Source organism: Alligator mississippiensis, chromosome 2 (assembly GCF_030867095.1).
Source record: "Alligator mississippiensis isolate rAllMis1 chromosome 2, rAllMis1, whole genome shotgun sequence".
Lineage (NCBI taxonomy): Eukaryota > Metazoa > Chordata > Crocodylia > Alligatoridae > Alligator > Alligator mississippiensis.
Window position 1 is genome coordinate 274,506,903 of NC_081825.1, and position 12,644 is coordinate 274,519,546.

Genomic DNA, 12,644 nt, shown 5'->3' on the forward strand with positions numbered 1-12,644 from the left:
AGGCCATGAGAAGTATTGTAGTGTATAGACTAAAAGGGCCAGAGAATCAATCAGTTCACCATATTTTCTCACTTACAATGCACCCAACACAACCCCCTAATACAACCTTGCTTTTGGAAGTCAGAGTGTAGAAACAACATTTTTTTTCTGGAGTCATGGCTGACTGTGACAGTATGTGCTCCTGTGAACATAGAAGTCCAGGAAATTTGGCATCCCAGGAGACCATCTGGGTGAGGCAACAGGTAGTAGGAACTTCTTACCATACCAGAAAGTTTGTTGCCTGCCACCTCACCTAGATGGTCTCCTGGAGTACCACGCTTCCGGGACACTCTATGTTCCCAGGAACACTTACTTTCTGTCACACAAGGCCGGCCCCAGAACCTTGCATTAATATTAGCAAAACTATTAGTTCTTAACTGTAAGTAGTCCTTTAAGTTAAGTTCCTGTCAACAAAGTATTCTTTACATCACAAGACACATCAGGATACTTACAGCAGCTCCCTTGCTGCTTCTGGCACAAGCAACAGTGCTCAGCCAATAGCTACAGCTGTGAGATGGTTAACACAGGACCCTGCCCCTTTAGCTGGCTAAACTAGACACAAGCAGCAGGCATATTGGCAGCTGCATGGCAAGCAGTGTTTCCATCCATGTGTCTTTTCCAGTGAAGAAAACAGCTTTCATGCTTAATACATGCACCCCAATTTTGGGGGGCTGATTTTGGTGAAAAGGTATGTGTTGTTTGTGAGAAAATATGGTAAATTGCCATACATCCATTGACTTGAATTGATTATCTTGCCCCAGATTTTTTTAAATCCAGTTTAGGGCTACTAGTCTATGATCCTGTGCAAGGAGCCATTCTGGAATTGTTATTCCTGTTTAAATCCCTGAGTGTCAAACAAGGCCTGCGGGCCAGATTTGGCCTATAGAACTGTGTGATCTGGTCCATGGGTTGCTGGAGTGACCCCATGTGCCAGCCGCAGCCCCATGCATGCTGCATGCAGTTTGTGTACTGCAGGCAGCAAAGGGGGCTGGCACGGGGCATGTGCTGTATGTGGCAGCCCACCAGATAAGCTCTGCATGCTGGCTCTTGGGCCCTGGACTGTCCCCGTGCTGTCTGCAGAGCCAGATCCAGTCCACATGTCACAGCCAGTGTGTACCCTGTGTTGTCCCTGGTGGCCCGTGCATGTTGCATGTGAAAGGTAGGCTGGACCGGTGCCATGGATACTGCACAGGGGTTGGTCCTTGGGACTGCCCCAGTAACACCCCTCCAGCCCTCAGGGCCAGTTGAGTTTGATACCCCTGCCCTGCATGAATTCTCTTATGCTGGAATAAGTATATCTAATTCCATATTAGTTTAATTGGTTCCCCAAGCCCTTTTTATCTGTATATAAGAACCTACCTGCAAAGGGAAGTTGCCAAGTAAGCTAAAGTGTAAATTTACATTGCAGTGCCTTTTCTGCACTAACTCCATTTGTAGTCAGTTTTAATACACATTGGGCACATCTACATGTTGTCCTACAATGACCTTGTTACAGTGAAGTAGCTGCTGGTTATGTGTAGACACCTGTGGACACTATGTTGCCATACCACATCACTATGGCAACATAGTATCACATGTAGACTCACCCATTTAATGTGAGGTAGCTTACTCCACTTTAAAAAAAATCTACCTTTTACTTACTGCACACTGAGAACATCCAAAAGGGTAATTCTAAAATAACTTCCTGCATAGACAAGCCCCAAGGTGGATTTCAAAAGATTTGGGGCAAGTGTTTAGTTGGAGTTACATTAATTTACACCCTTAGGTAATTGTTCAGTAATGTCCCCATCTAAACAATGTGAAATAGATAAAGCTACTTTGGAATAAAACCTTTTTTTCCCCCCCACAACAAAAATGCCCACATGGGAAGGGAATTAACAAAAGCTATTTTTCTTTAAATTCACATACTGTCTTAATTTGAATGAACTTCTCTGTGTCAGGAAGCCCACACTAGTTATGTTCTGTTCTTTAAAAATCCAAACAGATCATGTAAAAAAGATTTATGATACCTGTACTGAATTTTTGTTTGACTTAGGGATACTGAAGGCACCAGTCCCTCTGATGAGTTATCAAGGAGATGCTTCGGAGTCAGCTTTGATGTTTTTGTGTGATGATGGAAATGTTAAAAAACCCAGGTATGTTCTCAAGGGCTAGGGACAGACATTCAGAAAGCTGGAGCCTGAATTGATTCAATCTTTGCAGGTTAGTCTAACATACCTAGATTGAACCAATCTGCAAGTGAATAGGCATTCACAAAATGCAGCCACATGCCTGAAGTGTCTCAGGCCAGGTGCCGGGGGGTGCTAGAGCAGCCCTTGGCTGCAGGGAACCTGTGCTGGGGGAGCATGGTCAGCCCTGGCAGTAGCTTGGAGTGACTGGGCCAGGGAGGGAGTTTAATTCCCCCTTCCCTATCCCAACGGCATGGACCTGGGCCGGGGTCCACTTGGTGCTCCCCACTCGCTGCTACAGCAGTGGGGCCGGGGCACAGCCAAATGCCTGGCATGGCCCCTGAGGCAGAGGGGACAGGGATGGGGGGTTATTGTCCCCTCCAGCCCCACAGCCCTGAGGGACTAGAGCCAGGGTCTGCCTGCCCCAACTGGCACCATCGCTGCTGCTCACTCCCTGCATGGGGTGAGCAGCAGGATAAGCCCACTCCTGCCCCCTCCGCCAGATGCTGGAGGGAAAGGGAAATGACCCTCCTACCCAAGGGGCCTCTGGCTGGGCCCCTGACCCTCTTGCTGGAGTAGTGAGGGGCCAGGACCCTGATGGGGTAGCAGCCCCTCTCCTGATGTCCGGGGAGTGTGAGCCACGTCCCGAGGAGGGGGTGGGGGCATGAGTGGGGGATCAGAGCTGCCGTGGACTGCACAGGGTGAACAGTGGCACCAGGGCTTGGAGGGAGCCATAGCCCCACAAGCCCTCCTAGCACCATCACCTCTTGCCCCACACAATCTGTGGCAGTTTTGCTTGCCCCACAGCACGGGCCCCCTGCCTGCAGCGTGGACCTCTACTATGAAAAGGCTCATACCATGACAGGGGCTGAAACCCACCTTAGGGTTGCTCCACTCTCACAGCTCCAGAGTGCAGGGCTAAAAGCCAGTCAGCGTGGCCCCCTTAGGTGGGGGGCAGGGAGGAGGGTTATTTCTCCCTCTGACCCCAGCACACCACAGTGGCATCTGCTTTCCCCAACCACTGAGTGAATGGTAGGATAAGCCCCTTCCTGCCTCCTCCGCCAGGGGGCTATCCTGGCCAGCCTCTGGCCCCACCCCTACCACTGAAGCAATGAGGGGTGAGCAACTTTGACAGGGGGCTGCAGCCCCTGTCACACAGTGTCCTGGAGTGCGAGCCTCTTCTTGGTGGGGGGCTGTGCGGTGGGGGGGGGGGGCTTGCTGCAGACTGTGTGGGGCAAGCAGTGGCAGCACTAGTGGGGCTTGGGGCGCTATGGCCCCCTCCAAGCCCTGGTGCCACTGCTAACCCTGCGCAGTCCGTGGCAGGTCCGACCTCCCACTTGTGGTCCCCATGCTGGGAAGAGACTCATGCTCCCTGGACACCAGGACAGGGGCTGCTGCCCCATTTAGGCCTTGCCCCTTTGTCCTCCAGTGGCAGGTTTGGGTGGGGCATCCAGAAGCCAGCCAGCAGGGTCTCTTAGGCGAGGAGGAGGGAGCGGGGTTATTACCCCCTTCCTCCAGCATCTGGCGGAGGGCGCAGGAGTGGGCTTATTTTGCTACTCACCACACACAGGGAATGAGTGGCAGCAATGGTGGTTGGGGAAGGCAGACCCTGCTGTCGTCCCCTGGAGGCAATAAGGGTAGAGGGGGGAATAACCCTCCTCCCTGCCCACTCTGCCTCAGGGGGCAATGCCTGCTGGCATTTGGCTGTGCCCCAACCCTGCCACTGCAGCAATGGTGAGGGAGCACCCGGTGGACCCTGGCCAGGTTCTGTGCCAGTGGGGCAGGGAGGAGGGAATTAAACACCCTCCAGTTCACTCCAAGCTACTGCCATGATTGGCCATGCCCCTGCCGGTGGAGCAGTGAGCAGGTAAATGCATGTCTGCACTGGTGAGACAGGAGAGGGAGGGGACCTGCTCTGGCTAGGGAGCAGAGAGCAGGGGCAGGGGCAGGGCCAGTCCTGCTCTGCTGGAGCAGAGAGCACAGCCCAGCCCAGAAAGTATTCTGGGATCCTGGGAGACTCTGGTTTAACTTAAACTAGGAAGGGGTCTGGGACAGAAGTTGCATAAACCGATTTGAGCTCTATCAGTTAAGTCTGACATTACATTCAACCAGGTTAATCTCAGACCAGTTTTGGCCATTTTGAAACTGGTTTATGTGCATTGAACTAACATTCTGTTACAGGTTTAAACCAGTTTCTGCTCACTTTAATCTGTTTATGTGTAACTTCTGTCCGTAGCCAAAGTGGGAGGACTGGGGCTATGTAAAGTCCTAGCAATAGGAGAAGTCATGATCACATGCAATATAATGGTTGCAAACAAATCCTTACAGAATGAAGAGCCTGTAATTAATTATTTTGATTTTTTTAATTACTATATTTAATAAATCACATTTTATTAAAAAAGTCATCCTTTTATATGAGTAAAAGAATGTACATATGCATTTAAGGATCTTGCCGGAGACTTAATAGGCTCCTTTTAATAGACTTTACTGTTTCATCTTTTTTTACCTTTTTGAGTCACAGTCACATTCTTTTAGCCAATTCTCTTTAAAGAAGACTTATCTAAATATATATTTCTTTAGTTCATTCTAGTCCCATTTCTTTCTGCAGGTTAATATATACTGCAGTTTCAACAAATCATTATCTTCATTTCTCACGCATTAGACTCAGGAGGGAGCACAATTTAGCTACAGCTAGTTTCTACCTCAATCGATCCCTTAATCCCAAGTATATAAAAATATACTTGAACTGAATATATATATTTTTATATAGGAACTTCAGTTGCATGAAGTCTTGTGGGCTTATGGTAGATATCTGTAAAAACAATGAATAACTTGGCACAATTAGAAGTCAGTCTAATCTCTGTTCGGTAGACCTGGCCTGGCAGGTCTGGCAGAGGTGTTACATATTAGGTTCAAGATACAGCAGCAGAACACAGGAGAAGATTCTTAAGCAAGGACCTAAAATAGACCTTTCACATGTTCACTTTCACAAGCAGCAAGTTTGCCAAAATTACGAAATGAAAGACATGAAACACCTGAATAATTTACAAGCACTGCAGTATTTTAAAGTGGGATTATATTTACAATGAACTGAACGTTTAAGAACCTCCTTAGGAAGATCTTAAAATGCTTTGCAGACACTAAGAAACTATAAGCAACACTCCTGTAGGAGGTATTACTTAATTTTCTAAGCAAGGCACATCAAAGTGACTCACCCAAAACTCCATTAGTTGTGGAGAGTTTCAATTGTTACTCCACTTGCTGCTGGCATCAAGAAAACAAAATGAAACGTTGTAACTAAACTATACAGGATTAAATTCTGTAGTGACACATACTGGGGCTAAATTATTTGTTGGGAGTAAGTCAGAGGTAAATGTACACTAAGAAGTCCATTTTAGCATTCTGTGGTTGTATAAAATGAATGTAAATCACCATAAGTGGACAGAAGGAATGGGGGTAAGTACCTGACAGTAGAGTCTAAGATATAAGCTTTACATCTGAGACTCACCTCCATTAGCTAAATCAGGGGTAGTCACAAGTGGCACCAGCCACCTATGTGGCATGTGTCAGATCACGGAGGGAGCAGGGAGCACAGTGGCAGATCAGGCAGAGAACACAGAGAAGGAAGCGGGAAGCAGAGGAGCAGTTCAGGCAGAGAGCAAAGGGCTGAGAGCAGAATGGAGAACTGTGGAGCAGGCAGGGGAAGGGTGTCATAATGGCACTTGGGGAAGATACAGGACTAATTTGTGGGATGCCTGCCAGAAGGGTTGACCCCAACTAAAATAAATTATCACTTTATTTCTGACCAGATTTGATCACCTCATAGCAATAGAGCGAGCTGGGATGGCTGCTGATGGCAATTACTACAATGCAAGGAAAATTAATATTAAACATCTGGTGGATCCCATAGATGAATTGTTTATAGCAGCACGTACAATACCTGGAGTCACAACAACAGGTAGGTGTGATGCTCCTACTAGGATCTAACACACAAGAAAAACAAAAATCAATCAAATTTGGCAACTTACAGTCTTGAGGCTGATCTATTAAGTGTATCATAATGTTATCACTACATCCCCATCCCACCCCACCCCATGTATTCCAAGACTTATACTCAGGTATGTATACAGGTGCTCAGTCAAAGCAGAGCCTGTTATGCATGCTTAGTCTGTATGCACACACTTACACATCCACAATGCCTGGGTAAGCACAAAAATTACTCAGGTACATAGTTAGAAAACTACCATTTAGGTGCACAAATGGAAACAGAATTATGCCCAGGATGTATATGTATGTACACAGCCTGAGGTACATCAACTCTTTGCTGTCCTTAGTGTACACCATTAAATCACTGAATGAAAATATATAAAGCAAATATTACATGTTTGTCTTCTTTTTATGATTGCTGAAATAATGTCAAAATTTAAAAAGACTCTTAGCTACACTTATGTAGTCCTTTTATATTGCAAGCTCTCTTTAGTAGCAAATACTGTATTTATTTGCATACCATGTGCCCCAAATAAGATGTACCTTGTTTTGGGAAGGCAGAATGAAAGGGAAGAAAGATTTTTCATTTTAACCAAACAGTTCAGAATCAGTTCTGTCATTTAAAATACACAGCCCAAGTTTCAACTGCTAATTTTTTGGGGAAAGATGAGTATGGTATGTGAACAAATAAGGCATGTCTACACTGCCCTGTGGGGTCTTCTCCTAACTAGGACCTACCATAATAGACGTAGGGCTCCCCATGAAACTTTTTATCAAAACTGTTAGCATGAACAAAGATATTTAAGCATTACTGTTATTAGTATGGCTTTCTTCCCCCTACTGTAAATAGTATAAGCAGGGTAACCCTGAACAACATGTTGTAACCGTATTTCTAAAATTATACCATAGGCCACCTCTATCCCTAAGAAGAGCGTCTTAGAAAATTCCCATGCAGATAAACTATGCTAAGATCTTTACTACAAATACAGTATTTTCTCACATAGCACATGCCCCCATATAAGAAATCTACCTTGTTTTGGGGAAGGCAGAATGAAAAAACCAGAGAAACCAAACTCTTGTATGTTTGATGTTATTTTAAAGCCCTGATAAATGTGGTGAAATTTGTAGCTAGTCTCTGTCCAATTCCATGTAAATACATTTCCAGTAATGAAGCCACCATTATAGTTAGTATCCTATTGACTGTTTCAGCAAAGAATCCAAGGATTAAATGGATATGAATAGAGTTATACTTCTTCCATAAACCCCTTCAATAAAATACCTAAAAAATATGCTGCATTCAAACTGGTTAGATCTTTGACTTAAAAATCACATGTTTACATCTTTGTGTCTGTTTTTATGTTTTAAGGTAGTTGGTGGAGGGACTTAGTTCCTCCTCAGTATGACATCAAACACATGGAGAATATTCAATAAAGTATCCTGATCCCTTGAGACTTTTACTTTAGAATTAAAGTACATTGCTGATTTGGGGAAGTTTATACTGCACAAACTTCAGGCTCCATGACAAACAAACCGACACTATTTACCAGTACTGTTTAATTTTAAAAATTTCAGAGTTATTAGAATATCCTTTAAAACTTCAGTAAAGAAGAACCAAGAAACAATACTTTGTGAATAAAAAAAATAAATTAAGGAAGTAGTGATCCCAAGTCATTGTCTCCTATGCTGTATTTTGAAATTTCTCTGGAGAGGCATTTTAAAAGAGGAGGACTTAATATACAACCTTTCTAATGTAATTAGCAGTATGGCAGTAATAATCCAGAAAGAAGGATTATCTAGGGTAGTGTTTTTTCTAAACAGGGTTCACTTAGTAGTTAAATATTCCAGAACTCTGGATCAGCCATTGACTTCAGTGGATAATCTGAGAAGTATCTGAGAAGATCTCCTGTAAAGTTGGGTAAAAATTGCATATTGACAAAGTAACTGAGCATCTTTAGAGCAATACTCTATCTTATTCTTTCTGTTTCCCTTCTTCCCTCCTCTTGTTTGTCACACTAACCTCTTGTATCTGGTATTAAATTTGATCATAGCTGTTTAGTGAGGGGACAACATTTTTTTGCACATTTGTACAGTTCTTAGTGGAGTACCAATCTCAACTAATGAGGAGGAGGAAAGATTTGAAAGCCTGATTTTTTCCATATTAAAGAGAAAATTGAAACTGTATTGATAAAACATAGAGTGTGAGAGTTGCTAGGAATATGTTATAGCACGTATGAGAGGTGTGATCTCTTGAATATGGCTGTAAAGAATAGAAAGGGATAAGAAAAGAACTCTTAGCATAACAGCATGTTCAGTTGCAAGGAACACTGTTTTGACAGATGGACAACCTGAGTGTGTTGGAGCATTGCTGCCTGTATTTACCTTGATATACTATGGTCAACATTTTCATTAAAAAACAAGATTCAAGTATATTGGTTTCAATTCACTATGTAAAATAATCCCTTAGCCTGGGAGTATGACTACAGCTAAATTATGAACAACATCCACAGCTTCTCTGAATACCAATGTCATAAAAGGGTATAAAGCAAATGTGGACCCTCAGGAGCAGATTTAGTCAAAGTGAGAATTATGTGAACAAGTAGGGGCACAGTAGGTGCAGCACAGAGGTACTGAAATAGATCATTAAAAGATTATGTTCAGAAAAGAACATGCTGATCTTCTAAGAAAGTGGGGGCCAACCTTTTGGCAGGCATGCCACAAACTATCCCTGCAACCTCTGTAAGTGCCATTTTGACCCCTTTCCCTTCTCCAGGGGTATCAAACTCATCTGGCCTCACAGACTGGATGAGTGGTATAAGGCTAGTCCAGGCACCGTTTTTTGGCTGGAGTGTCAAAAAAACCACAATAGCTACCTTGAAAGGTGCAAGAGTGCTGGCATATCAGAAAAACAAAACGAGGGCGGAGGAATACATAGCAGGACACACATAGCAGGAGCAGGAGCACATAGCAGGTTGAGGACATTGGTGGCTCTGGGATGGGGCTGTGGCCATGGGCAGCACGGGGCTGAGACCAGGGCCACCCGGCAGCACATGGCTGGGGCCATGGGCAGCACGGGGCTGAGGCCAGGGCCCACCGGCAGCATGGGGCTGGAGCCGTCTGCAGCGCTGGGATGGGGCCGGGGCCCATGCAGGTCCACGACCCTGGCTCCATCCCTACGCTGCTGATGGCCCCGGCCCAGCAGCAGCGCTGGGCTGGGCTGGGGCGGGTGGTGGCAGTGGCAGCTGGGGCCGGGCCCGCTGGCAGCATGTGGCTGGGCCTGCTGGCAGCACCAGGATAGGGCCAGGGCCCATGCAGGTCTGTGGGCCCAGGCCCCGGCCTCATCCCGATACTGCCAATGGCCCCAGCCCGATCCAGTGCTGGCACTGGGCTGGGGCCCGTGGTGGTGCCAGCTGAGGCTGGGCCCACTGGCAGCACATGGCAGGTTCGTGGGTCTGGTCCCCATCCTGGTGCTGCCAAAGGCCCTGGTGTGGTGGAGGTACTGGGCGGGGACAGGCAGTAGCGGTGGTGCTGGCTGGGGCCAGGCCTGCTGGCAACACGTAGCTGGGGCTGTCTGCAGTGCCGGAATGGGGCCAGGGCCCATGTAGGTCCACAGCCCCAGCCTCAGCTCTGTCCCAATGCTGCCAATAGCCCCGGTCCAGTGCTGGCATTGGGCTGGGGCCTGCAGTGGTGATGGCTGGGGCCTGCCGGCGGCACATGGCTAGCAATGCGGGGCTGGGGCCATCAGAGTGCCACCAGCCGCTGGCTCGGGGCTGGGGCTGGGGCCGGTGGTGGTGCCAGGCTAGGGTTGGGGCCAGGGGCTCTTACCTGACTGGGGTCGGCAGCACGGGTCAGTGGCAGCACAAGGTTGTTCCTGAACAGCCACATGCTGCTCAGTCTGGGCACAGGTCTTCCCGCCCCTTTGGGTGGGAAGCAGTCTGTGCGCCAATAGAAACCATGCTGCATGCCACCTTCAGCACATGTGCCATAGGTTGCCGACCCCTGGGCTAGTCCATGGGGCTGGCTATGCACCATTCATCCAGCCTATAGGCTGAATCAGGCCTACAGACACCCTCCTCCCAACCAGGTGAGGGTGGGGTGCCACATGCAGTGCAGCCTGGCTGGAGTGGGCACCAAGTGCAACATGTGTCCTGGGCCCTGTGCATGGGGCCAGTCCAGTGTACACCACGGGGGTCAATTCCAGATCCAGGGGCAGCACTGGGGGCCAGATCATGCGACTGTAAGCCACCTCTACCGTACCTTATCTGTTGTTCAGCTTTCTACTTCCTGCACTCTGTTCCATAACCAAGCTGCTGCTCTGACTTCTACTTCCTACACTGTGGTTTCTGCCTGGCATAATGCTCTGTTTTCTGCTCCTTGCCCTATTTGCTATTGTGGTGCCTGTTCCTTCCCCAAAGCGTTGTGCACTGTACAGAGGCTACCCATGCCACCCCTGATTTAGTGCTGATGACGCTTCTGTATGATCCCTTTAGCAGCAGTTAATGAAATACTGAAAGGCCTGAATAAAAAAGTCAAGCTTTTTGTTCTTTCTTTGTATTTTATGGCACAAAGGGTTGACATTTTAGACAATTTTAGCTATCATGGCTTCAAGGATTAAGACAGACAGTGAAAGCTCATTTAGAAAATCTAGAGGACAACCACATATCTGCTTCCCCAGCACTACTTCCTGAAGGCTGGGCTTATAAGAAAGGAGCCATTAAAGTATGAGTATGACATGCAGAAAAGTAGGGAAAGGAAGTAAGTCATCAATGAAGGAGAAATCTCTATGAGGAAGATGAGGAATCTTTCCCTGCCCAAGAATAGGTTAACCAGTGGGATATATCCAAAACAATACATCCAACCACTAAACAACCATACCTGAAGCAGATATCCCACACTAAAGCAAGGGAAAATGAAGGCAAATCCTTGGGATTAGTTTCTGTAACTATAGAAACTATGCAATATCATTAAAAGGCAAGAGTTAATTTAAAAGAAAACTAAAATTGTGGGATTTAATTTTTTTTGTCCCTGGAGGCAAGAGATCTATGTATCAGGCGCTTATAGTACAACAATCATCATTTCATCAAGATCAGATAACGGCAGACCCAAAACCATTTGAGTAGCTCTCCAAAGAATCCACACCTAAAATGTAGTATCAGCAAAATGACGGAATGGTTTAAGCAAGTTATTTAATAAGTGAATAAAATAAGATTCGATGTTCCATTCCTGTATTGCTATAGAGTTGAACAGAATATTGAGGCAGAAGTTGTTGGGTAAAAGGTAGAGTAAACTGAATGGCAAGAAGCAAACAAAGCGTGGGCCAAACATCAGACAGTCACCACAAAATTTATGCTCATTTTGTATGGATCTGTATGAGACTTAATGACTTAACTCACCATCTTCTCAGGGCTCAGTCCTGTCTGGATCTGAAAATATAGAAGTTAGGAACTAAATAGTCGATTCCTGTTGAAAAATAACTTTCTACTTGTCAAATAAATCTACATGCACTCACAAGCTTACTTGGAACCGATACAGTACAGTTCTGGAAAAATTCTGTATTTATCAAATTCCAGTTAAGAATGCAATTAAAGAATAAAGTATGATCAGTGGAATTTTATTTTTATTATGTAACATGCATTAACAACCAGACACATTTCAGTTATTAAAACAATAGATAGTGATGAAGAATTTGGTGCACAGTACTGTTTTGTAAACATAAACATTTTCTATTTTACAAAATATGAATTAGTAATTTTCTTTAAAATCTTCAAACTCCAAAATTTCAGTTTAAATTAACAAATAACTGAAATACGTCAATTCCTGATTAAGTAGTGTGTGTGACCGCATAATTATTTGAGACTAAGAGGCAGATTTTGTGAACTTGCTCAGATTGATATGTAAACATTTATATGGCATTGTGTTCTTTAAAGCTCTGATTATCCAACATATTTTCAAAAGTGCCTTATTTTTGGATGCCTAACATGTAACACCTGGGACAGCCAACATTTTTTCCTCCTAACATGCCCAGTAATACAGTTACTATTGGCTTTACTGAGACTGAAGGTATTTTACATTTCTGAAAGACAATCAGTAATCAAGTTGAGCACCTAAAATATATACATACACCCAAAATCAGAGGCTACTTTTGAGAAAGTATAGCTCTCAAACCATGGAGAAAAATGGTTGGAAAATAAGCAGAAAAAGTAAGAGGTCTCTATACATAATGGCACAGTGGGACCCAGTAGCATAAATAAGTGGGGGTGACAAGGGCAGCAACCCTGGGTGCCCACTTAGAAGGGAGGAAGGGTGTCCAAACAGCAACTGCTGTAGCTACCTACAGCCCTATAGCCAACACTGCCTTGGGTGCAGAGCTGCCCTGTTACATGTCTGGTAGAACAAATTCTTAAGTTCTTTTACAAGAGCTCCCGCTGTTTCCAAAATCATTGTGTAAACTAT

The 12,644-nt window shown here is 45.4% G+C and overlaps 1 protein-coding gene across 4 annotated transcripts in view; it reads left to right on the forward strand.

Moving 5' to 3' along the window:
- DGLUCY (D-glutamate cyclase) overlaps positions 1 to 12,644 on the forward strand; it is a 96,085-nt gene that overhangs the window by 73,124 nt on the left and 10,317 nt on the right. For all 4 annotated transcript variants that reach the window (XM_006271822.4, XM_019481669.2, XM_019481670.2 and 1 more), the window contains 2 exons: positions 2,075 to 2,174; positions 6,017 to 6,165. In XM_006271822.4, coding sequence (XP_006271884.1) covers positions 2,075 to 2,174; positions 6,017 to 6,165 — 249 coding nt within the window. The remainder of the gene's footprint in view (positions 1 to 2,074; positions 2,175 to 6,016; positions 6,166 to 12,644) is intronic.